At 47.5% G+C, this 22,402-nt stretch overlaps 1 protein-coding gene across 10 annotated transcripts in view; it reads left to right on the forward strand.

Annotated features, from left to right (window-relative positions):
- Nucleotides 1-927: 927 nt before the first annotated feature.
- Nucleotides 928-22,402, forward strand: part of LOC107306999 (SMAD family member 4) — a 41,045-nt gene continuing 19,570 nt past the window's right edge. For 7 of the 10 annotated variants that reach the window (XR_014941799.1, XM_085535305.1, XM_085535314.1 and 4 more), the window contains exons 1-6: nucleotides 928-1,411; nucleotides 9,914-9,943; nucleotides 12,847-13,041; nucleotides 14,305-14,385; nucleotides 15,343-15,468; nucleotides 20,767-20,853. Coding sequence is in view for 9 of the 10 variants with exons in the window: in XM_085535305.1 (XP_085391431.1) it covers nucleotides 997-1,411; nucleotides 9,914-9,943; nucleotides 12,847-13,041; nucleotides 14,305-14,385; nucleotides 15,343-15,468; nucleotides 20,767-20,853 (934 nt within the window). In the remaining variant the exon portion in view is untranslated. Of the gene's footprint in view, nucleotides 1,412-3,729; nucleotides 3,883-5,178; nucleotides 5,329-9,913; nucleotides 9,944-12,846; nucleotides 13,042-14,304; nucleotides 14,386-15,342; nucleotides 15,469-20,766; nucleotides 20,854-22,402 lie in introns of those variants that run through there. The other 3 variants (XM_085535312.1, XM_085535313.1, XM_085535307.1) reach the window with 3 other exon arrangements.

Consider the following 22,402-nt stretch of genomic DNA (forward strand, 5'->3'; position numbering starts at 1 on the left):
GTATGTAACTCAAACCCGGAAGTCCCTGCAAGTCCCCGGATGTACTGCAGGCGTCCAACCCGGAAGTCCCCTCTAAGTCCCCGGATGTACTGCGGGTTCCCAAACCCGGAAGTCCCCTCTAAGTCCCCGTATGTAACTCAAACCCGGAAGTCCCTCCCAGATCCCCGGATGTACTGCGGGTTCCCAACCCGGAAGTCCCCGGATGTAACTCAAACCCGGATGTAACTCAAACTCGGAAGTCCCTCAAACCCGGAAGTCCCTCCAAGTCCCCGGATGTAACTCAAACCCGGAAGTCCCTCCAAATCCCCGGATGTAACTCAAACCCGGAAGTCCCTCTAAGTACCCGGATGTAACTCAAACCCGGAAGTCCCTCCCAGATCCCCGGATGTACTGCGGGTTCCCAACCCGGAAGTCCCCGGATGTAACTCAAACCCGGAAGTCCCTCTAAGTCCCCGGATGCAACTCAAACCCGGAAGTCCCTCCCAGATCCCCGGATGTACTGCGGGTTCCCAAACCCGGAAGTCCCCTCTAAGTGCCCGGATGTAACTCAAACCCGGAAGTCCCTCCCAGATCCCCGGATGTACTGCGGGTTCCCAACCCGGAAGTCCCCGGATGTAACTCAAACCCTGAAGTCCCTCCAAGTCCCCGGATGTAACTCAAACCCGGATGTCCCTCAAACCCGGAAGTCCCTCCCAAATCCCCGGATGTACTGCGGGTTCCCAAACCCGGAAGTCCCCTCTAAGTCCCCGTATGTAACTCAAACCCGGAAGTCCCTCCCAGATCCCCGGATGTACTGCGGGTTCCCAAACCCGGAAGTCCCCTCTAAGTCCCCGGATGTAACTCAAACCCGGAAGTCCCTCAAACCCGGAAGTCCCTCCCAGATCCCCGGATGTACTGCGGGTTCCCAACCCGGAACCCCCCCTAAGTACCCGGATGTGCTGCGTCCCTCCATCTTAGCGGCCTCCATCGGGCTCTCCATCGCTCCCGGTGTCCGCCATGTCCATCTCCACCCCCCCCAGCAGCAACGACGCTTGTCTGAGCATCGTCCACAGCTTAATGTGCCACAGGCAGGGCGGAGAGAGCGAGACCTTCGCCAAACGAGCCATCGAGAGCCTCGTTAAGAAGCTGAAGGAGAAGAAAGACGAGCTGGATTCTCTCATCGCCGCCATTACGACCAACGGGGCTCACCCGAGTAAATGCGTGACCATACAACGTACATTAGACGGGAGGCTGCAAGTGGCCGGGAGAAAAGGGTTCCCACATGTGATATACGCCAGGTTATGGAGGTGGCCCGACCTGCATAAGAATGAGTTGAAGCACGTCAAGTATTGTCAGTACGCGTTTGATCTGAAGTGCGATAGTGTGTGTGTCAACCCGTATCATTATGAGAGGGTCGTGTCGCCCGGAATAGGTGAGTACAATGGGGTCCTATGGGGTCCTATTGGTTCCTATGGGGTCCTATGGGGTCTATGGGGTTGAAGCACGTCAAGTATTGTCAGTACGCGTTTGATTTGAAGTGCGATAGTGTGTGTGTCAACCCGTATCATTACGAGAGGGTGGTGTCGCCTGGGATCGGTGAGTATTGAGATACGGAATTTACGTAAGGAACTACGGGGTTTATAATGGGGGGAGTTACGCAATTTGCGTAAGGGAGGCCATAGGAAATAATGGGGGGAGTTACGCAAATTGCGTAAGGGAGGGCTACGGACTTTGCGTAAGGAGCGTGGTTTATAATGGGGAGGGATACGGAGTTTGCGTAAGTGAGGGCTATGAATAGGGAGTTGGAGTAAGGGAGGTTACGCAATTTGCGTAAGGGTGTATGGGGTTAAATGGGGGAGTGGTTACGCAATTTGCGTAAGGGTGTATAGGGTTAATGGGGGGGAGTTACGCAAATTGCGTAAGGGGGTTATATGGGGTCCTATTGAGTTCTATGGGGTCCTATTGAGTTCTATGGGGTCCTATTGGGTTCTATGGGGTCCTATTGAGTTCTATGGGGTCCTATAGGATCCTATGGGGTCCTATTGAGTTCTATGGGGTTCTATGGGGTCTATGGGGTCTATGGGGTTCTATTGGGGTCCTATTGGATCCTATGGGGTTCTATGGGGTCCTATTGGTTTCTATGGGGTCCTATGGGGTCCTATTAGATCCTATAGGGTCCTATTGGGTTCTATGGGGTCCTATTGAGTTCTATGGGGTTCTATGGGGTCCTATTGAGTTCTATGGGGTCCTATTAGAACCTATAGGGTCCTATTGAGTTCTATGGGGTCCTATTGAGTTCTATGGGGTCCTATTGATTCCTATGGAGCCCCATTGGTTCCTATTGGGTCGTATGGACTCTATGGGGTTCTATGGGGTCCTATGGGGTCCTATTGATTCCTATGGGATCCTATGGGGTCTATGGGGTCCTATGGGGTTGAAGCACGTCAAGTATTGTCAGTACGCGTTTGATCTCAAGTGTGACAGTGTGTGTGTCAACCCGTATCATTATGAGAGGGTGGTGTCGCCTGGAATAGGTGAGTAGAATTACGTAATTTGCGTAAGGGAGGCCATAGGAAATAATGGGGGGAGTTACGCAATTTGCGTAACGGACTATGGTGGTTAATGGGGGTGGAGATACGTAAATTGCGTAAGGGAGGCCATAGGAAATAATGGGGGAGATACGGAGTTTGCGTAAGGGGAGTTACGGAGTTTGCGTAAGGAGCGCGGTTTATAATGGGAGAGAGTTACGCAGTTTGCGTAAGGGCGGCGGGAGAATAAGGGGAGTTACGTACATTGCGTAAGGGACTGTGGAGCCAATGGGAGGAGTTACGTAAATTGCGTAAGTGTGGTACGTAGTTTCCGTAAGGGAGTAGGGGGTTTATAATGGGTCCTATGGGACTCTATTGGATCCTATTGAGTTCTATGGGGTCCTATTGGTTTCTATGGAGTCCTATTGAGTTCTATGGGGTCCTATAGGGATCCTATGGGGTCCTATTGGGATCCTATGGGGTTCTATGGGGTCCTATTGACTTCTATGGGGTTCTATTGGGACCTATTGGGGTCTATGGGGTCCTATTGAGTTCTATGGGGTCCTATAGGGTCCTATTAGATCCTATGGGTTCTATGGAGTCCTATTGGGTTCTATGGGGTCCTATTGAGTTCTATGAGGTCCTATAGGGTCCTATTGAGTTCTATGGGGTCCCATTGAGTTCTATGGGGTCCTATTAGATCCTATGGGGTCCTATTGAGTTCTATGGGGTCCTATTGAGTCCTATGGGGGTGTATGGGGTCCTATAGGGTCCTATTGATTCCTATGGGGTCCTATTGATTCCTATGGGGTCCTATGGGATCCTATGGGGTCCTATGGGGTCCTATTGGGTTCTATGGGGTCCTATTGAGTTCTATGGAGTCCTATTGGTTTCTATGGGGTCCTATTAGATCCTATGGGGTCCTATGGGGTCGTATTGGGGTCCTATTGAGTCCTATTGGGTCCTATGGGGATGTATTGGGGTCCTATTAGATCCTATGGGGTCCTATTGAGTCCTATTAGGTTCTTATTGGGGTCCTATTGAGGCCTATGGGGTCCTATTGGGTTCTATGGGGTCCTATGGGGTCCTATTGATTCCTATGGGGTCCTATAGAGTCCTATTGGGATCCTATTAGATCCTATGGGGTCCTATAGAGTCCCATTGATTCCTATGGGGTCCTATTAGATCCTATAGGGTCCTATAGAGTCCTATTGATTCCTATGGGGTCCTATGGAGTCCCATTGCATCCTATGGGGTCCTATGGGGTCTATGGGGTTGAAGCACGTCAAGTATTGTCAGTACGCGTTTGATCTCAAGTGTGACAGTGTGTGTGTCAACCCGTATCATTATGAGAGGGTGGTGTCGCCTGGAATAGGTGAGTACAATGGGGTCCTATGGGGTCCTATGGGGTCCTATGGGGTCTTATGGGGTCCTATGGGGTCCTATGGGGCTCTATGGGGTCCTATGGGGTCCTATAGGGTCTTATTGGGGTCCTATGGGGTCCTATGGGGTCTTATTGGGGTCCTATGGGGTCCTATGGGTTCCTATTGGGGTCTATGGGGTCCTATTGGGGTCCTATGGGGTCCTACAGGGTCCTATGATTAAATGGGGGGAGATACGCAAATTGCGTAAGGGAGGCCATAGGAAATAATGGGGGGAGTTACGCAATTTGCGTAAGTGAGGGCTCAGGTTACGCAATTGGCGTAAGGGAGTACGCGGTTTATAATGGGGGGGAGATACGGAGCTTGCGTAAGTGGGAGTCGGGTTACGCAATTGGCGTAAGGGACTATGGGGGTTAATGGGGGGGAGTTACGCAAATTGCGTAAGGGGGTTCTATGGGGTCCTATTGAGTTCTATGGGGTCCTATGGGGCTCTATGGGGTTCTATTGGGTCCTATTGAGTTCTATGGGGTTCTATGGGGTCCTATTGGTTTCTATGGGGTCCTATGGGGTCCTATTGGAGTCTATGGGGCTCTATGGGGTCCTATGGGGTCCTATTAGATCCTATAGGGTCCTATTGGGTCCTATGGGGTCCTATTGGTTTCTATGGGGTTCTATGGGGTCCTGTTGAGTTCTATGGGGTCCTATTAGATCCTATGGGGTCCTATTGAGTTCTATGGGGTCCTATTAGATCCTATGGGGTCCTATTAGATCCTATAGGGTCCTATTGATTCCTATGGGGTCCTATTGGGTCCTATAGGGTCCTATTGAGTTCTATGGGGTCCTATTGAGTTCTATGGGGTCCTATTGGTTTCTATGGGGTTCTATGGGGTCCTATTGAGTTCTATGGGGTCCTATTAGATCCTATGGGGTCCTATTGAGTTCTATGGGGTCCTATTAGATCCTATGGGGTCCTATTAGATCCTATAGGGTCCTATTGATTCCTATGGGGTCCTATTGGGTCCTATAGGGTCCTATTGAGTTCTATGGGGTCCTATAGGATCCTATGGGGTCCTATTGAGTTCTATGGGATCCTATTGAGTCCTATGGGGACCTATTAGATCCTATGGGGTCCTATTGGGGTCCTATGGGGTCTTATTGGTTTCTATGGGGTCCTATTGAGTTCTATGGGGTCCTATTGAGTTCTATGGGGTCCTATTGAGTTCTATGGGGTCCTATTGATTCCTATGGAGCCCCATTGGTTCCTATTGGGTCCTATGGACTCTATGGGGTTCTATGGGGTCCTATTGATTCCTATGGGGTCCTATTGGATCCTATGGGGTTGAAGCACGTCAAGTATTGTCAGTACGCGTTTGATCTCAAGTGTGACAGTGTGTGTGTCAACCCGTATCATTATGAGAGGGTGGTGTCGCCCGGAATAGGTGAGTAAAATTACGTAATTTGCGTAAGGGAGGCCATAGGAAGTAATGGGGGAGACTTACGCAATTTGCGTAAGGGACTATGGGGCCAATGGGAGGAGTTACGCAGTTTGCGTAAGGGCGGGGGGTTCGATAATGGGAGTTACGGAGGTTGCGTAAGGGAAGTTACGCAATTTGCGTAAGGGTGTATGGGGTTAAATGGGGGGGAGTTACGCAAACTGCGTAAGGGGGTTCTATGGGGTCTTATTGGGTCCTATTGGTTTCTATGGGGTCTTATTGGGGTGTATGGGGTCCTATTGATTCCTATGGGGTCCTATTGATTCCTATGGGGTCCTATTGGTTTCTATGAGGTCGTATTGGGGTCTTATAGGGGTCCTATTGGGTCCTATTGAGTTCTATGGGGTCCTATTAGACCCTATGGGGTCCCATTGGTTTCTATGGAGTCCTATTGAGTTCTATGGGGTCTTATTGAGTTCTATGGGGTCCTATTGGGTTCTATGGTGTCCTATTGAGTTCTATGGGGTCCTATTGAGTTCTATGGGGTCCCATTGGTTTCTATGGGGTCCTATTAGATCCTATGGGGTCCTATGGGGTCCTATTGGGGTCCTATGGGGTCCTATTGAGTTCTATGGGGTCCTATGATTAAATGGGGGGAGATACGGAAATTGCGTAAGGGAGGCCATAGGAAATAATGGGGGAGACTTACGCAATTTGCGTAAGGGACTATGGTGGTTAATGGGGGGGAGATACGTAAATTGCGTAAGGGAGGCCATAGGAAATAATGGGGGGAATTACGCAATTTGCGTAAGTGAGGGCTCAGGTTACGCAGTTTGCGTAAGGGAGTGCGGTAGTTATAATGGGGGGGAGATACGGAGCTTGCGTAAGTGGGAGTCGGGTTACGCAATTGACGTAAGGGACTATGGTGGTTAATGGGGGGGGGAGTTACGCAAATTGCGTAAGGGGGTTCTATGGGGTCCTATTGGTTTCTATGGGGTCCTATGGGGTCCTATTGGGTTCTATGGGGTCCTATTGAGTTCTATGGGGTCCTATTGGTTCCTATTGGTTTCTATGGGGTCTTATGGGGTCTATAGGGTTCTATTGGGTCCTATTGAGTTCTATGGGGTCCTATTGGGGTCTATGGGGTCCTATTGGGGTCCTATGGGGTCTTATGGGGTCCTATTGAGTTCTATGGGGTCCTATTGGGGTCTATGGGGTCCTATTGAGTTCTATGGGGTCCTACGGGGTCCTATTGGTTTCTATGGGGTCCTATTGGTTTCTATAGGGTTCTATTGGGTCCTATTGAGTTCTATGGGGTCCTATTAGGGTGTTATTGGGATCCTATGGGGTCCTATGGGGTCCCATTGGTTTCTATGGGGTCCTATAGGATCCTATGGGGTCCTATGGGGTCCTATTGATTCCTATGGGGTCCTATTGAGTTCTATGGGGTCCTATTGATTTCTATGGGGTCCTATTGATTCCTATGGGGTCCTATAGAGTCCTATTGGGATCCTATTAGATCCTATGGGGTCCTATTGAGTCCTATGGGGTCCTATGGGGTCTATGGGGTTGAAGCACGTCAAGTATTGTCAGTACGCGTTTGATCTCAAGTGTGACAGTGTGTGTGTCAACCCGTATCATTGGGGTCCCATTGGGTCCTATGGGGTCCTATGGGGTCCTATTGGGTCCTATGGGGTCTATGGGGTCTTATGGGGTCCTATGGGGTCTATGGGGTCCTATAGGGTTCTATGGGGTCCTATGGGGTCGTATTGGGGTCCTATGGGGTCCTACAGGGTCCTATGATTAAATGGGGGGAGATACGGAAATTGCGTAAGGGAGGCCATAGGAAATAATGGGGGGAGTTACGTAAATTGCGTAAGTGAATAGGGCTTTATAATGGGAGGAGATACGGAGTTTGCGTAAGTGAGGGCTCAGGTTACGCAATTTGCGTAAGGGAGTACGGGGTTTATAATGGGTCCTATGGGACTCTATTGGTTCCTATGGGGTCCTATTGGTTTCTATGGGGTCCTATGGGGTCCTATTGGGTCCTATGGGGTCCTATTGAGTTCTATGGAGTCCTATTGATTCCTATGGGGCTCTATAGAGTCCTATTGGATCCTATGGGGTCCTATTGAGTTCTATGGGGTCTTATAGGTTCCTATAGGATCCTATGGGGTCCTATGGGGTCGTATTGGGGTCCTGTGGGGTCCTATAGGATCCTATAGGGTCCTATTGAGTTCTATATGGTCCTATTGAGTTCTATAGGGTCCTATTGAGTTCTATGGGGTCCTATTGAGTTATATGGGGTCCTATTGAGTTCTATGGAGTCCCATTGGGTCCTATGGGGTCCTATTGAGTTCTATGGGGTCCTATTGATTCCTATGGGGTCCTATTGAGTCCTATTGGGATCCTATTAGATCCTATGGGGTCCTATTGATTCCTATGGGGTCCTATTGATTCCTATGGGGTCCTATGGGGTCCTATGGGGTCCTATTGAGTTCTATGGGGTCCTATTGGATTCTATGGGGTTCTATGGGGCCTATGGGGATCCTATTGGTTTCTATGGGGTCTTATTGGGGTGTATGGGGTCCTATTAGATCCTATGGGGTCCTATTGTTTTCTGTGAGGTCCTATAGGGTCCTATTGAGTTCTATGGGGTCCTATTGGTTTCTATGGAGTCCTATTGAGTTCTACGGGGTCCTATTAGATCCTATGGGGTCCTATAGGGTCCTATGGGGTCTTATTGGGGTCCTATGGGGTCGTATTGGGGTCCTATGGGGTCCTATAGGGTCCTATGGGGTCTTATTGGGGTCCTATGGGTTCTTATTGGGGTCCTATGGGGTCCTATTGGGTCCTACAGGGTCCTATGATTAAATGGGGGGAGATACGGAAATTGCGTAAGGGAGGCCATAGGAAATAATGGGGGGAGTTACGCAATTTGCGTAAGTCCGGTACGGAGTTTGCGTAAGGAGCGGGGTTTATAATGGGGGGAGATACGGAGCTTGCGTAAGTGAGGGATGGGAATACGGAGTTAGCGTAAGTGGGAGTCGGGTTACGCAATTTGCGTAAGGGAAGTTACACAGTTTGCGTAAGGGGTTTATAATGGGTCCTATGGGGTCCTATTGAGTTCTATGGGGTCCTATGGGGTCCTATTGGTTCCTATCGGGTCCCATTGAATCCTATGGGGGTCTATGGGGTCCTACAGAGTCCTATGGGGTCCTATTGGGGTCCTATGGAGTCTTATTGGGGTTCTATTCGGGCCTATGGGCTCTTATTAGATCCTTTGGGGTCCTATTAGATCCTATAGGGTCCTATTAAGTTCTATGGAGTCCCATTGGGTCCTATGGGGTCCTATTAGATCCTATGGGGTCCTATTGAGTTCTATGGGGTCCTATTAGGGTGTTATTGGGATCCTATGGGGTCCTATGGGGTCCTATTGGTTCCTATGGGATCCTATTGAGTTCTATGGGGTCCTATTTGGGTCTTATTGGGATCCTATGGGGTCCTATTGGGGCTTATGGGGCTCTATGGGGTCTTATGGGGTCCTATTGAGTTCTATGCGGTCCTATTGAGTTCTATGGGGTCCTATTGGTTTCTATGGGGTCCTATTGAGTTCTATGCGGTCCTATTGAGTTCTATGGGGTCCTATTGGTTTCTATGGGGTCCTATTGAGTTCTATGGGGTCCTATTGAGTTCTATGGGGTCCTATTGGTTTCTATGGGGTCCTATTAGATCCTATGGGGTCCTATTGAGTTCTATGGGGTCCTATTAGATCCTATAGGGTCCTATTGGGTCCTATTGATTCCTATTGGTTCCTATTGAGTTCTATGGGGTCCTATTGATTCCTATGGGGTCCTATTGAGTTCTATGGGGTCCTATTGATTCCTATTGGTTCCTATTGGGTCCTATAGGGTCCTATTGGGTCCTGTAGGGGTCCTATTGGATTCTATGGGGTCCTATTGAGTTCTATGGGATCCTATAGGGTCCTATGGGATCCTATTGAGTTCTATGGGGTCCTATTAGATCCTATAGAGTCCTATTAGATCCTATTAGATCCTATTGGGGTCCTATTGGGGTCCTATTGGGTCCTATAGGGTCCTATTAGATCCTATGGGGTCCTATAGGGTCCTATGGGGTCCTATTGAGTTCTATGGGGTCCTATAGGATCCTATGGGGTCTTATTGGGGTCCTATTGGTTCCTATGGGGTCCTATGGGGTCCTATTGAGTTCTATGGGGTCCTATTGGGTCCTATTGAGTCCTATGGGGTCCTATAGAGTCCTATTGATTCCTATAGGATCCTATTGGGGTCCTATGGGGTCTTATGGGGTCTTAGGGGGTCTATGGGGTCCTATAGGGTCCTATGGGGTCCTGTTAGATCCTATGGGGTCCTATTAGATCCTATGGGGTCTATCTGGTCCTATGGGGTCCTATTAGATCCTATGGGGTCCTATGGGGTCCTATGGGGTTCTATGGGGTCCTATTGAGTCCTATGGGGTCCTATGGGGTCCTATAGGATCCTATAGGGTCCTATGGGGTCTATGGGGTCCTATAGGGTCCCATAACTAACCCTATTAATCCCATTCCTTCCAGATCTATCGGGCCTGACCCTACAGAGCAACGGTGAGTTATAGGGGAAACAATGGGGTTTTTTGGGGTCAGAAATGGGGTTTTTGGGTCATTTTGGGGTGAAAAATGGGGTTTTCGGGGTCGGAAATGGGGTTTTTGGGTCCTATAGGGTCCTATGGGGTCCTATGGGGTCCTATTGGGGTCTATGGGGTCCTATTGAGTTCTATGGGGTCGTATTGGGGTCCTATGGGGTCCTATAGGATCCTATGGGGTCCCATTGGTTTCTATGGGGTCCTATGGGGTCCTATTGGGTCCTATTAGATCCTATGGGGTCCTATAGAGTTATATGGGGCCCTATAGAGTTCTATGGGGTCCTATTAGATCCTATGGGGTCCTATAGGGTCCTATTGATTCCTATGGGGTCCCATTGGTTTCTATGGGGTCATTTTGGGGTCAGAAATGGGGTTTTTGGGGTCAGAAATGGGGTTTTGGGTCCTATAGGGTCCTATGGGGTCCTATGGGGTCTTATTGGGGTCCTATTGGGGTCTATGGTGTCCTATTGAGTTCTATGGGGTCCTATGGGGTCCTATAGGATCCTATGGGGTCTTATTGGGTCCTATTAGATCCTATGGGGTCCTATTAGATCCTATGGGGTCCTATTGATTCCTATGGGGACCTATAGGGTCCTATGGGGTCCTATGGGGTCTTATTGGGGTCCTATTGGGGTCTATGGGGTCCTATTGAGTTCTATGGGGTCCTGTGGGGTCGTATTGGGGTCCTATGGGGTCCTATAGGATCCTATGGGGTCCTATTAGATACTATGGGGTCCTATTGAGTCCTATGGGGTTCTATTAGATCCTATGGGGTCCTATTGAGTTCTATGGGGTTATATGGGGTCTGTGGGGTCCTATGGGATTCTATGGGGTCCTATTGGGTCCTATTAGATCCTATGGGGTCCCATTGGTTTCTATGGGGTCATTTTGGGGTCGGAAATGGGGTTTTTGGGGTCAGAAATGGGGTTTTTGGGGTCAGAAATGGGGTTTTTGGGTCCTATGGGGTCCTATGGGGTCTTATTGGGGTCCTATTGAGTTCTATGGGGTCCTGTGGGGTCGTATTGGGGTCCTATGGGGTCCTATAGGGTCCTATGGGGTCCTATGGGGTCTTATTGGGGTCCTATTGGGGTCTATGGGGTCCTATTGAGTTCTATGGGGTCCTATGGGGTCGTATTGGGGTCCTATGGGGTCCTATAGGATCCTATGGGGTCCTATTAGATCCTATGGGGTCCTATTGATTCCTATGGGGTCCTATAGGGTCCTATTGGGTCCTATTAGATCCTGTGGGGTCCTATTGATTCCTATGGGGTCCTATAGGGTCCTATTGGGTCCTATTAGATCCTATGGGGTCCTATAGAGTTCTATGGGGTCCTATAGAGTTCTATGGGGTCCTATAGGATCCTATGGGGTCCTATTAGATCCTATGGGGTCCTATTGATTCCTATGGGGTCCTATGGGGTCCTATTGATTCCTATGGGGTCCTATGGGGTCCTATAGGGTCCTATTGGGTCCTATAGGATCCTATGGGGTCCTATAGAGTTCTATGGGGTCCTATAGGATCCTATGGGGTCCTATGGAGTCCTATTGAGTTCTATGGGGTCCTATTGAGTTCTATGGGGTCCCATTGGTTTCTATGGGGTCATTTTGGGTCTAAAAATGTCATTTTTGGATCATTTTGGGTCATTTTTGGGTCATTTTGGGTCTAAAACCACCATTTTTGGGGCTAAAAATGCCATTTTTGGGTCATTTTTGGGTCATTTTGGGTCTAAAACCACCATTTTTGGGGTCAAAACCACCATTTTTGGGTCATTTTGGGTCATTTTTGGGTCATTTTGGGTCTAAATATGTCATTTTTGGGGCCAAAACCACCATTTTTGGGTCATTTTGGGTCTAAAAATGCCATTTTTGGGGTCAAACCCACCATTTTAGGGTCATTTTGGGTCATTTTTGGGTCTTTTTGGGTCATTTGGGGTCATTTTTGGGTCATTTTGGGGCCAAAAATGCCATTTTTGGGTCATTTTGGGTCTAAAAATGGCATTTTTGGGGTCAAAACCACCATTTTTGGGTCTAAAACTCTCATTTTTGGGTCATTTTGGGGCTAAAAAACGTCATTTTGGGGCTAAAAATGCCATTTTTGGGGTCAAAACCATCATTTTTGGGTCATTCTGAGGCCAAAAATGGCATTTTTGGTGTCAAAACCCACCATTTTTGGGCCAAAACTCACCATTTTTGGGTCATTTTGGGTCATTTTAGGTCTAAAAATGTCATTTTTGGGGTCAAAACCACTATTTTTGGGTCTAAAAATCCATTTTTGGGTCATTTTGGGCCATTTTTGGGTCATTTAGGGGCCAAAAATGTCATTTTTGGTGTCAAAACCCACCATTTTGGGCCCAAAACTCACCATTTTTGGGTCATTTTGGGTCTAAAAATGCCATTTTTGGGCCATTTTGGGTCATTTTTGGGTCATTTTGGGGCCAAAAATGCCATTTTTGGGGTCAAAACCACCATTTTTGGGTCATTTTGGGTCTAAATCTGCCATTTTTGGGTCGTTTTGGGTCATTTTGGGGTCATTTTGGGTCATTTTAGGGTCATTTTGGGTCTAAAAATCCCATTTTTGGGGTAAAAACCACCATTTTTGGGTCTAAAAATGCCATTTTTGGGTCTAAAACTATCATTTTTGGGTCATTTTGGGTCATTTTTGGGTCATTTTGGGCCTAAAACCACCATTTTTGGGGCCAAAAATGCCATTTTTGGGTCATTCTGAGGCCAAAAATGTCATTTTTGGGGTCAAAAATGCCATTTTTTGCCTCATTTTGGGTCATTTTTGGGCTAAAAACCTACCTTTTTGGCTCCATCCTTTCAATCTTCACTTTATCATCCTTTTCTCCCCTTTATAATCCCGAGCCCCGTCCAGTTTATTAGTGAAGGACGAATACGTGAGCGACTACGACGGCCAACAGGCCCCCATAGGATCCAACGAGGCTCATTCGCTTCAGACCATCCAACACCCGGCTCAAGGTCGGGCTCCAAGCGAGGCCTACAACCAACAGACGGAGCCTGGAACGTCCAGCTTCACTTCCATCCCTGTGGCGTCTACCAGTGAGTCCAAGATGGCCGCCGACCCTATAAGATAGTGATACAGCCATAATCCCATTGATAATCCCATTAATAGGGCCATAGTCCCATTGATAATCCCATAATCCCATAAATAATCCCATAATCCCATCAGAAATCCCATTAATCCCATTGATAATCCCATAGTCCCAGTAATAATCCCATTAATAGGGCCATAATCCCATTAATAGGGTCATAATCCCATTAATAGGGTCATAATCCCATTAATACCATCAGTAAGGCAATTAATAGGGTCATAATCCCATTAATAGGGCCATAATCCCATTAATAGGGTCATAATCCCATTAATCCCATTGATAATCCCATAATCCCATTAATAATCCCATTAATAGGGCCATAATCCCATTAATAGGGTCATAATCCCATTAATAGGGCCATAATCCCATTGAGAATCCCATTAATAGGGCCATAATCCCATAAATCCCATTGAGAATCCCATTAATAGGGCCATAATCCCATTAATAGGGTCATAATCCCATTAATTTAATCCATAATCCCATTAATAGGGCCATAATCCCATCGATAATCCCATAATCCCATTGATAATCCCATTAATAGGGCCATAATCCCATTAATAGGGTCATAATCCCATTAATCCCATTGATAATCACATAATCCCATTAATAATCCCATTGATAATCCCATAATCCCATTGATAATCCCGTTAATAGGGTCATAATCCCATTAGTAGGGCCATAATCCCATTAATAGGGCCATAATCCCATTAATAGGGCCATAATCCCATTAATCCCATTGATAAACCCATAATCCCATTGATAATCCCATTAATAGGGTCATAATCCCATTAATAGGGTCATAATCCCATTAATCCCATTGATAATCCCGTTAATAATCCCATAAATAGGGCCATAATCCCATTAATAGGGCCATAATCCCATTAATAGGGCCATAATCCCATTAATAGGGCCATAATCCCATTAATAGGGCCGTAATCCCATTAATAGGGCCATAATCCCATTAATAGGGTCATAATCCCATTAATAGTGTCTTAATCCCATTAATAATCCCATAATCCTATTGATAATCCCATTAATAGGGCCATAATCCCATTAATAGGGTCATAATCCCATCAATAATCCCATTAATAGGGCCATAATCCCGTTAATAGGGTCATAATCCCATTAATAGGGCCATAATCCCATTAATAGGGCCATAATCCCATTAATAATCCCATTAATAATCCCATAATCCAACACCCGGCTCAAGGTCGGGCTCCAAGCGAGGCCTACAACCAACAGACGGAGCCTGGAACGTCCAGCTTCACTTCCATCCCTGTGGCGTCTACCAGTGAGTCCAAGATGGCCGCCGGCCTATGGATAAGGCCATAATCCCATTGAGAATCCCATAATCCCATTAATAATCCCGTTAATAGGGTCATAATCCCATTAATAGGGCCATAATCCCATTAATAATCCCATAAATCCCATTAATAATCCCATTAATAGGGCCATAATCCCATTAATAGGGTCATAATCCCATTAATAGGGTCATAATCCCATTAATAATCCCATTAATACCATTGATAATCCCATTAATAGGGCCATAATCCCATTAATAGGGCCATAATCCCATTAATAGGGCCATAATCCCATCAATAATCCCATAATCCCATTGATAATCCCATTAAAAGGGTCATAATCCCATTAATAGGGCCATAATCCCATTAATAGGGCCATAATCCCGTTAATAGGGCCATAATCCCATTAATAGGGTCATAATCCCATTAATAGGGTCATAATCCCATTAATAATCCCATTAATAGGGCCATAATCCCATTAATAGGGTCATAATCCCATTAATAATCCCATTAATAGGGCCATAATCCCATTAATAGGGCCATAACCCCATTAATAACCCCATTAATAACCCCATTAATAATCCAAGATGGCCGCCCTTCGGCCCAGTCCTCCAATCCAAGATGGCCGCCCTTCGGCCCAGTCCTCCAATCCATGATGGCCGCCCTTCCGCCCAGTCCTCCAATCCAAGATGGCCGCCCTTCCGCCCAGTCCTCCAATCCAAGATGGCCGCCCTTAGTCCCCAGTCCTCCAATCCAAGATGGCCGCCCTTCCGCCCAGTCCTCCAATCCAAGATGGCCGCCCAGTCCTCCAATCCAAGATGGCCGCCCAGTCCTCCAATCCAACATGGCCGCCCCAGAGCGTCCCCTTTATCCCCCACTCTATGATCCAAGATGGCCGCCCCAGCTCGTCCCCTCTATCCCCCTCTCTATGACCTTTAATCCTCCAGGCCAACCTCCGACTGTTCTGCCCGGCAACCACGGCGATTCTCTCCTCCCATTGGCTCCCGGAGCTCAGGCGGCGGCTGCGGCGGCTCAAAATGGCTTCAGTGCTCAACCTGCAACCTACCACCACGGTGAGTCTATGGGGTCACCCCATAAAGCTTATAGGGCCGCCCTATAAAGCACATATAGGATCCCATATAGGACCCCATAACCCCTATAGGACCCCATATACCCCATATAGGACCCAATATCCCATATAGGACCCCATATACCCCATATACCCCATATAGGACCCCATATACCCCATATAGGACCCCATATATGACCCTATATCCCATATAGGATCCCCTATATCTTATTAGGGTCCCCATTGGAGTCCATATACCCCATATAGGATCCCATATACCCCATATAGGACCCCATACCCCATATAGGATCCCATATAGGACCCCATACCCCATATAGGATCCCATATACCCCATATAGGACCCCATATCCCCTATAGGATCCCATATAGGACCCCATATAAGACCCCATATAGGACCCCATACCCCATATAGGACCCCATATACCCCATATACCCCATATATGACCCTATATCCCCTATAGGATCCCCTATATCCCCTATAGGACCCTATATCCCCTATAGGACCCCATATCTCATATAGGACCCCATATACCCCATATAAGACCCCATACCCCATATAGGACCCCATATACCCCATATATGGCCATATATCCCATATAGGACCCCATATAACCCCTATAGGACCCCATACCCCATATAGGACCCCATATAACCCCTATAGGACCCCATACCCCATATAGGACCCCATACCCCATATAGGACCCCATATCCCATATAGGACCCTATATCCCCTATAGGATCCCCTATATCCCCTATATCCCCTATAGGACCCCATATCCCATATAGGACCCCATATACCCCATGTAGGACCCCATATAGGACCCCATATACCCCATATAGGACCCCATATACCCCATATAGGACCCCATATACCCCATATAGGACCCTATATCCCATATAGGACCCCGTATACCCCATATAGGACCCGATACCCCATATATCCCTTATAGGACCCCATATATGACCCTATATCCCCTATAGGACCCCATATACCCCATATATGACCCCATATACCCCATATATGACCCTATATCCCCTATAGGATCCCCCATACCCCATATATGACCCCATACCCCATATACCCCATATAGGACCCCATACCCCATATAGGACCCCATACCCCATATATGACCCCATACCCCATATAGGACCCCATATAGGACCCCATATACCCCATATATGACCCCATATACCCCATATAGGATCCCATATACCCCATATATGACCCTATAGGACCCCATATACCCCATATAAGACCCCATATACCCCATATATGACTCTATATCCCCTATAGGATCCCCTATATCCCCTATAGGATCCCATATACCCCATATAGGACCCCATACCCCATATAGGACCCCATACCCCATATATGACCCCATATACCCCATATAGGACCCAATATCCCATATAGGATCCCATATATGACCCTATATCCCCTATAGGATCCCTTATACCCCATATATCCCCTATAGGATCCCCTATATCCCCTATAGGACCCCATATAGGATCCCATACCCTATATAGGACCCTATATACCCCCTATAAGACCCCATATCCCATATATGACCCTATAGGATCCCATACCCCATATAGGACCCCATATACCCCATATAGGACCCCATATACCCCATACCCCATATAGGATCCCATATAGGATCCCATATACCCCATATAAGACCCCATATACCCCATATAGGACCCCATATCCCATATAGGACCCCATATATCTCCTATAGGATCCCCTATATCCCATATACCCCCTATAGGATCCCCTATATCCCCTATATCCCCTATAGGACCCCATATAGGACCCCATACCCCATATATGACCCTATATCCCATATAGGACCCCATATACCCCATATACCCCATATAGGATCCCATACCCCATATAGGATCCCATATACCCCATATAGGACCCCATATAGGACCCCATATACCCCATATAGGACCCCATATACCCCATATATGACCCCATATACCCCATATATGACCCTATATCCCCTATAGGACCCCATATACCCCATATAGGATCCCATATACCCCATATAGGACCCCATATACCCCATATAAGACCCCATATACCCCATATAGGACCCCATATAGGACCCCATACCCCATATAGGATCCCATATAGGACCCCATACCCCATATAGGACCCCATATACCCCATATAGGACCCCATATAGGACCCCATACCCCATATAGGACCCCATATACCCCATATAGGATCCCATATAGGACCCCATACCCCATATAGGACCCCATATACCCCATATAGGACCCCATATACCCCATATAGGACCCCATATACCCCATATAGGATCCCATATACCCCATATACCCCATATAGGACCCCATATAAGACCCCATATCCCATATAGGACCCCATATAGGACCCCATATAGGACCCCATATACCCCATATAGGATCCCATATAGGACCCCATACCCCATATAGGACCTCATAGCCCATATAGGACCCCATATAGGACCCCATATACCCCATATAGGACTCCATATACCCCATATAGGACCCTATATCCTCTATAGGATCCCCTATATCCCCTATAGGACCCCATATATGACCCTATATCCCCTATAGGATCTCCTATATCCCATATAGGATCCCATATAGGACCCCATATACCCCATATAGGACCCCATATACCCCATATAGGATCCCCTATATCCTCTATAGGATCCCCTATATCCCATATAGGACCCGATATACCCCCTATATAGGACCCCATACCCCATATAGGACCCCATATACCCCATATATGACTCTATATCCCATATATGACCCCATATCCCATATAGGACCCCATATAGGACCCCATACCCTATATAGGATCCCATATACCCCATATAGGATCCCATAACCCCATATAGGATCCCATATACCCCATATAGGACCCCATATACCCCATATAGGATCCCATATAGGACCCCATACCCCATATAGGATCCCATATAGGACCCCATACCCCATATAGGACCCCATATACCCCATATAGGACCCCATATACCCCATATATCCCATATAGGACCCCATATATGACGCTATATCCCCTATAGGATCCCATATAGGACCCCATATACCCCATATACCCCATATATGACCCTATACCCCATATAGGACCCCATATCCCATATAGGACTCCATATACCCCATACATGACCCTATATCCCCTATAGGACCCCATATCCCCTATAGGATCCCATATAGGACCCTATACCCCATATAGGACCCCATATACCCCATATAGGACCCCCTATACCCCATATAGGACCCCATACCCCCTATATGACCCCATATACCCCATATAAGACCCCATACCCCATATAGGACCCCATATACCCCATATAGGACCCCATATATGACCCTATATCCCCTATACGACCCCATATACCCCATATATGACCCCATATACCCCCTATAAGATCCCATATACCCCATATAGGATCCCATATAGGATCCCATATACCCCATATAGGACCTCATATCCCCTATAGGATCCCCTATATCCCCTATAGGATCCCCTATATCCCCTATAGGACCCCATATCCCATATAGGACCCCATATACCCCATATAGGATCCCATATACCCCATATATGACCCTATATACCCCATATAGGACCCCATATACCCCATATAGGACCCCATATACCCCATATAGGACCCCATACCCCATATAGGACCCCATATACCCCATATAGGACCCCATATACCCCATATATGACCCCATACCCCATATAGGACCCCATACCCCATATATGACCCTATATCCCCTATAGGATCCCCTATATCCCATATAGGACCCCATATACCCCATATAGGACCCCATACCCCATATAGGACCCCATATACCCCATATAAGACCCCATACCCCATATATGATCTCATATAGGACCCCATATACCCCATATATGACCCTATATCCTATATAGGATCCCCTATATCCCCTATAAGACCCCATAACCCCATATATGACCCCATATACCCCATATAGGACCCCATATAGGACCCCATACCCCATATAGGACCCCATATCCCCTATAGGATCCCATATAGGACCCCATACCCCATATAGGACCCCATACCCCATATACCCCATATAGGACCCCATATACCCCATATACCCCATATAGGACCCCATATACCCCATATACCCCATATAGGACCCCATATACCCCATATATGATCCTATAGGATCCCATATATCCCCTATAGGATCCTATATCCCCTATAGGATCCCCTATATCCCATATAGGACCCCATACCCCATATATGACCCTATAGGATCCCATATACCCCATATAAGACCCCATATACCCCATATAAGACCCCATATCCCATATAGGACCCCATATACCCCATATAGGACCCCATATACCCCATATAGGACCCCATATACCCCATATAAGACCCCATATACCCCATATATGACCCCATATACCCCATATATGACCCCATATACCCCATAGGATCCCCTATATCCCCTATAGGACCCCATATATGACCCCATATCCCATATAGGACCCCATATAGGACCCCATATACCCTATATACCCCATATATGTCCCTATATCCCATATAGGACCCTATATATGACCCTATATCCCCTATAGGACCCCATATACCCCATATAAGACCCCATACCCCATATATGACCCTATAGGATCCCCTATATCCCCTATAGGACCCCATATCCCCTATAGGACCCCATATAAGACCCCATACCCCATATAGGACCCCATATACCCCATATCTCCCATATAGGACCCCATATATGACCCTATATCCCCTATAGGACCCCATATACCCCATATACCCCATATATGACCCTATATCCCCTATAGGATCCCATATACCCCATATATGACCCCATACCCCATATAGGATCCCATATACCCCATATACCCCATATAGGATCCCCTATATCCCCTATAGGACCCCATATACCCCATATAGGACCCCATATCCCATATAGGACCCCATATATGACCCTATATACCCCATATAGGACCCCATACCCCATATAGGACCCCATATAGGACCCCGTATACCCTATAGGACCCCATATATGACCCTATATCCCCTATAGGACCCCATATACCCCATATAGGACCCTATAGGACCCCATATATCCCCTATATGACCCCATACCCCATATAGGACCCCATATATGACCCTATATCCCCTATAGGATCCTATATGACCCTATATGACCCTATAGGATCCCCTATAGGATGCCCTATATCCCATTGCAGGCAATGGCTCGTGGAGCGGCGCAGCGCGGACCCCGTACCCACAGCATCACAACGGGCACCTCCAGCACCACCCGCCCCTGCACTACTGTGAGTATGGGGCTATGGGGGATCCTATAGGGGATCCTATAGGGGATATGGGATCCTATAGGGTATATGGGGTATATAGGATCCTATATGGGGTATGGGGTCTTATATGGGGTATATGGGGTCATATATGGGATCCTATATGGGGTATATGGGATATATGGGATCCTATAGGGGATATGGGGTCATATATGGGATCCTATAGGGGATATATGGGGTATATGGGGTCTTATATGGGGTATATGGGATCCTATATGGGATCCTATAGGGGATATATGGGGTATATGGGGTCCTATATGGGGTATATGGGGTCCTATAGGGGATATGGGGTCATATATGGGGTCATATATGGGTTATGGGGTCCTATATGGGGTATATGGGATCCTATAGGGGATATGGGGCCCTATAGGGGGTATATGGGGTCCTATATGGGGTATGGGGTCCTATATGGGATCCTATATGGGGATATATGGGGATATATTGGGTCCTATAGGGGATATATGGGGTATATGGGGTCTTATATGGGGTATATGGGGTCCTATATGGGGTATATGGGATATATGGGATCCTATAGGGGGTATATGGGGTCCCAATGGGATATATGGACTCCAATGGGGACCCTAATGGGATATAGGGGATCCTATACAGCACCCTATGGGGCACCCTATAGGGGATCCTATATAGGGTCATATATGGGATATATGGGGTCATATATGGGGTATATGGGGTCATATATGGGGTATATGGGGTCCTATATGGGGTATGGGGTCCTATATGGGGTATATGGGGTCATATATGGGGTATATGGGGTATATGGGGTCCTATATGGGGCTATGGGGCACGCTATGGGGCACCCTATAGGGGATCCTATATAGGGTCGTATATGGGATCCTATAGGGGATATATGGGGTATATGGGGTATATGGGGTCCTATAGGGGGTATATGGGGTCCTATATGGGGTATGGGGTCCTATATGGGGTATATGGGGTCCTATATGGGGTATGGAAGCCTATGGGGCACCCTATAGGGCACGCTATGGGGCACGCTATGGGGCACCCTATATGGGGTCATATATGGGGTATATGGGGTCATATAGGGGGTATATGGGGTCATATATGGGGTATGGGGTCCTATATGGGGTATATGGGGTCCTATATGGGGCTATGGGGCACGCTATGGGGCACGCTATGGGGCACCCTATATAGGGTCATATATGGGGTATATGGGGTCATATATGGGGTATGGGGTCTTATATGGGGTATATGGGATCCTATAGGGGATATATGGGGTATATGGGATCCTATAGGGGATATAGGGGATCCTATAGGGGATATGGGGTCCTATAGGGGATATAGGGGATCCTATAGGGGATATAGGGGATCCTATAGGGGATCCTATAGGGGATATGGGGTCATATATGGGGTATATGGGATCCTATATGGGGTATGGGGTCCTATATGGGATCCTATATGGGGTATGGGATCCTATAGGGGATATGGGGGATCCTATAGGGGATATGGGATATATGGGATCCTATATGGGGTATATGGG

Source organism: Coturnix japonica, unplaced genomic scaffold (genome assembly GCF_054131305.1).
Source record: "Coturnix japonica strain WE unplaced genomic scaffold, WE-NBRP24 Scf115, whole genome shotgun sequence".
Classification (NCBI taxonomy): domain Eukaryota; kingdom Metazoa; phylum Chordata; class Aves; order Galliformes; family Phasianidae; genus Coturnix; species Coturnix japonica.